This window comes from Apium graveolens, chromosome 1, assembly GCF_009905375.1.
Source record: "Apium graveolens cultivar Ventura chromosome 1, ASM990537v1, whole genome shotgun sequence".
In the NCBI taxonomy this organism is placed as follows: Eukaryota; Viridiplantae; Streptophyta; class Magnoliopsida; order Apiales; family Apiaceae; genus Apium; species Apium graveolens.
In genome coordinates this window covers 17,361,325-17,366,356 of record NC_133647.1, presented here as the reverse complement: position 1 = coordinate 17,366,356, position 5,032 = coordinate 17,361,325, and the positions used below count along the sequence as shown (strand labels likewise).

The following is a 5,032-nucleotide window of genomic DNA, read 5'->3' as shown; positions in this document are numbered from 1 at the left end:
CTGGAGTACATAATCTGTATTCCACTTTTAATGATGTTGATGACCACTTTCAACCAGAAGACGGTGCTTTTGAGGAGAGTAAGTGATTGCAATAATAAAAAACAAGTTTTTAAGTTTCTACTTTATATTATACATGTACTGTACTAGAAATGTTTTTTTAGTTTTATATTTGTGTAATGAAATCATTGTTATAATCTTTGTAGGTTATATGGATATTGCGGAAGAAACTCATGTTGATACAGGGGAAGGGTATCTTACTCTTGGCGCTCCTGATTCCATATGTAAACAGTGCGGTGCCGTAATGTGGAATATGGAGCGTAATAACAAGTCAAACAAAAATATTGCTCCAACATTTTCTCTATGCTGCAAGTCGAACAAAAATGTTACTCCAACATTTTCTCTATGCTGCAAGAACGGTCAGGTGTCACTTCCTCCTAAAAGACAGCCTCCGGAACCACTCACCAGTCTTCTACGTTTCTCTAAGCATTTTTTTCTCTATATTACAGTATATAATGTTTTGTTTGATATGTGTTCAAGTGGAGGGAAAGTTGATCGTGCTATAAACAAAGGCGGAGCACCAAATTGCTTTAAAGTACGGGGACAAAATTTGCATTTTATCGGTAGTTTGCTTCCAGAGGAGGGCGAGAATCCAAAATATTGTCAACTCTACATCTATGACACAGAGAACGAGTTATCTAACAGAATGAATGTAATTGGTCAAGCTGGGGATCATCTAGATGAGAATATCGTGCAATCTTTAATGCGTATGTTTCACGAACATAACAAAGTTGTCCATCAGTTTTTCATAGCGCGTGAACGTTTCAAAAATGATACAATTGAAGAATATAATTTGGTTCTTATTTCTTCCGAGGCTGCTAATGGCAGGCCAAATATTACCGGACCGTCAGATGAGGTTGATCATTTGATATTAAACTCAACCTCGAACACACCAGGTTTCAGAGATACAATCGTCAATACACGAAACAATAATTTAAAGCGAGTATGGGAGACTGAAATTTTTTTTTATGCAGTTACAATATCCGGTACTTTTTCCACATGGAGAGGATGGGTTTCATACAAAAATACCATTAAAGATGGTCAAATAGAGAAATAAGGCACACGTAGAGAATGATAATGAGGAACCTGAGCGGAAGAGCAGAGATCATGTTTCAATGAAGGAATATTAATGTTATAAATATATGATACGTCCGCATGAAGGTAATTTCAAAATAACAGTTTTTTAATTTCAGTCATATAAACCATTGAGTTGTTAGTTAAAATACTAAAAGTACATTATTCTCTAGTATTGTAAAAATGGATCTCACTATGTCACTTATGTAAATAATATTTCTCAGGATTAACTCCTCATCTTGGTGGAAGATTGTGGCAGCAATATGTTGTTGATGCATTTACTGCCATTTAACAATACAGGCTTGATTGGATTAGTAGAAACCAAACAACTATTAGGTCTGATCTTTATACTTCTGTGCGTGATGCAATTCGTAGAGGAGACAATGATCCAGATCATGTTGGAAAATGTATAATCTTACCAGCATCCTTTATCGGATCAAAACGTTACATGTCCCAATATTTTAAGGATTCCTTAGCACTTTGTCGTGTAGTTGGACATCCGACAGTGTTCCTCACAATGGCGTGTAATTCAAAGTGGCCAGAGATTAAAGAAATGATGAAGCACTTGCCTGGAAGCGATGTCTGTAATGCCCCGGATGTTGTGTCAAGGGTTTTTAAACTAAAGCTGGAACAACTAATGGACCTGATTAAAAAGAAAAACTACTTTGGCAGGTGTATAGGAAGTAAGTACACTTCACTCTTAGTCATCATGTTATTACTTAAGATATATGTGGATAAATATATGCAATATTAAGTGTTAACCAATGGTTTACTATGATTGTTGTTTAAATTATACAGTAATGCATGTCATAGAGTTTCAGAAAAGAGGTTTACCACATTGCCACATGCTCATTTGGTTGCATCCCGATGATAGACCAAAGAATACAGATCAGATTCATTCATTAGTTTCTGCCGAAATTCCTGACAAGGATAGAGATCCTGTAAGATATGCAGCTGTTAAGAACTATATGATTCATGGACCTTGTGAACAAGATTTTACATATTCTCCGTGTATGCAAAAAGGGAAGTGTATGCGTCATTTTCCCAAGAGGTATAGTCCCGATACACAATAGTTTTATACAGGTAACATAAAAAAAATTTAAATATATTGTAATTGTATTATGTATTTTAAATATTTATAAATGCGCATTATAAACATTCAATTAATACTAATTTCATTATAGTACTTAAAATTATTTAGGTACAATGCAGATACATATTTTGATGATTGTGGGTTTCCGATTTATCGAAGGCGCAGGACAAATACGCGTGTTAGCGTCAAAGGAACAGAACTGGACAATCAATTTGTTGTCCCATTTAATAGAGATTTATTAATTATGTTCCAATGCCATATAAATCTGGAAATTTGCAACAACTCAAGGTCCTTGAAGTACTTATTTAAATAATGTTTAAAGGGACATGATAATGCAAATATGATGTTACGGAAAAAAGGGTAGGACTTCCAAGTATGTAAATGCTACTGCAGGAAAATCTCTTGACGAGGTGCAACACTATCTTGATGGAAGGTATGTATTGAAAGGAATATGTCCTAAGTCCAATCATGTATTAGGATTTAGGAATAACTTTTATATAATCTGTTTTGATTTTATTGATATTAATAAAGACTTGTTTTGTTTTTAGTACGGGCTTTATCTATTTAAGTGTTTAAATAAGATATACCATAGTTTAAAGTAAAGCTTTTTATGGATTATGATGAGATCATAATAGTGAGACCTAAAAAGATGATAACTCTAAACTTAAATAGTTCCTGGTCATAGGATTACTAACTGGTAATTAATAATCCGCAAAGATCGGTACATACTATGCTTGCTTCATTATGAAGGATGTCTGTTCTCATAGACATTTGTGTGGTGACACTATAGCTAGTATGTAGGTGCTTATTATGGAATAAGTTCACTGAACATGACTCGCCCAGCTGAACAACTGATGGAGTTCACTCACGTGTCAGCAGTTGTTCGCTTAGTGATAGTTGTACAAGTATCCTTAGACTTGAGGTCATCATAGTCATCTCGTTTAGTTCTTAGTCTCCAGGGACAATTATTAGGGCTCTTCTGGGTATAGGAATTTGTACACGAAGATAGTGTATGATCAATAAAGGATCTACCCCTTCCAGTGAAGGAAGCGAATGTTCAAGGCTGATCCACTTATGCTAGTTCAGAAATCTCTGACCAGAGTGAATGAAATTAGAAAGGAGTTTCTAATTTGCATAGAACTACGCATAGTAAATGGTAAGCAAGTGATTGAATTAGATAGGCTTGACACGAGATCCATGCCTTGTATTTAATCGGGACATTGTAGGGTAGAAGGAGTTTATTGTACGGTACCTATTCACTGACAGGTTCTTGGTATTCTAAGCAGTGAATTCATATTATCCGGATAGTCGCGATATGTTGAGAAGCATCACTCACGATGTAGAATAAATGTGATTAATTAATTAATCATATTTAATAAATTAGAGAATTTATATAAATAATGATAAAATAGTTTTATTATTATTTATTTCTACTACCGGCTTAATATTGAACCTATAGGGTCACACCATAAAAAGAGAATGATTTAATGGTGGAGGAATTAATTAATAATGACTAATAATTATTTATTTGTGAAATAAATAATTAATTGGCAAATTTAATAATTGATTAAATGAGATTTAATTCATTATAAATTAATTAAGAAAATTTCTTAATATTATTAATTAAAGAATTTAATTTTTGGAAATTAAATCAAGAAAGAGAATTATTTCTAAAGTGTTTAGAAAAAGGATTAATGATTAAAAGGTGTTTTAATTATTAATGAGAATAATAAATGGGATAATAATAATAATATTTATGGGAAAATTTCAGCTGAAAATTTTGCCTATAAATACACTATTATAGACCCTATTTTATTCGATCCCACATCAAACCCGAAAACCCAAAAAGTTTGGAAAACCCAATTCTCTCCACCTCCTTCCTCCTCCTTAACATCGTTTTCTTGGTGGATACCGGTGGAGTGCTTCACACTTGAGGAGCAACTGCTAAGGATCTCTGATCGTTGTCTCCGAATTATTTTAAAAGGTTAGATTCGATCCCTCGAATTTTTATTCACGATTTATATGCTTTTATTTGGATTTTGTATGTGTAAAAGTGTGTTGCCATGCCCCCGGCTGCGTTAAAAATCCAACAATGGTATCAGAGCATAGGTTGTATGCATATATATCTGTGTTAAAAATTTCAGAATTTTATGTGCTTGTATGAATTAATTATGATTTTTACAAGTTATATCATGGATTAATTTTTCCTGATGAGAAATCGTTTCTCAGGATAATTTTGAATGTTGATCTGAGTTCTACAAGTGTTGTAGATCGTCTGGGTATTTTTTTCATAATTTTATGATGTATAGATTTTTTATTATGAATTTTTGAAGTTTTTACAATTAAATTCGTAATTAAATAAGTATATATATATATATATATTAATTGTTAGTATATATATATTATCCATACTGCTGCTTGTCTGCTATGGTATGGAGAAAGAAAGAGAAGCACAGATGTCAGGCACGCTAACCGAGAAGGAATCTGTCAGGCGGCTGTAGAAAGAAAAAAAAATATAGGGGTGTAACGCATTTCGGGAATGCGTTACACACCTGTGGCGCATTCATGGAATGCGTTACACCCTTTAATGGCTTAAAAGGGATGTAACGCATCACCGGAATGCGTTACAGGGCTTGTAATGCGTTCCTGTAATGCGTTACAGCCCTCTGTTGATTTTAAAATTGATTTTCTGGGAGTTTCGTAACTCCGTTTTGGGCGTGCAATATACCGTTGGATTCGTTTTTCCGAGACGGATCTAATGGAGTGATCAATTTTAGTTTATATAAAAGTTTTGAACTCTTTATATTT

General features: G+C 33.6%; 1 protein-coding gene across 2 annotated transcripts; it reads left to right on the top strand.

Annotated features, from left to right (window-relative positions):
- The first annotated feature begins 227 nt into the window (after positions 1-227).
- On the top strand, positions 228-2,577 carry LOC141719463 (uncharacterized). 2 transcript variants are annotated; one of them, XM_074521848.1, is made up of 6 exons: positions 228-421; positions 538-953; positions 1,032-1,218; positions 1,356-1,814; positions 1,930-2,182; positions 2,333-2,577. In XM_074521848.1, exons 4-6 carry the CDS (start codon positions 1,580-1,582, stop codon positions 2,535-2,537), a joined length of 693 nt encoding a protein of 230 aa, XP_074377949.1. In that variant the 5' UTR covers positions 228-421; positions 538-953; positions 1,032-1,218; positions 1,356-1,579; the 3' UTR covers positions 2,538-2,577. Both variants share the same exon structure in this region, with proteins under 2 accessions (XP_074377949.1, XP_074377954.1).
- Positions 2,578-5,032: the final 2,455 nt, after the last annotated feature.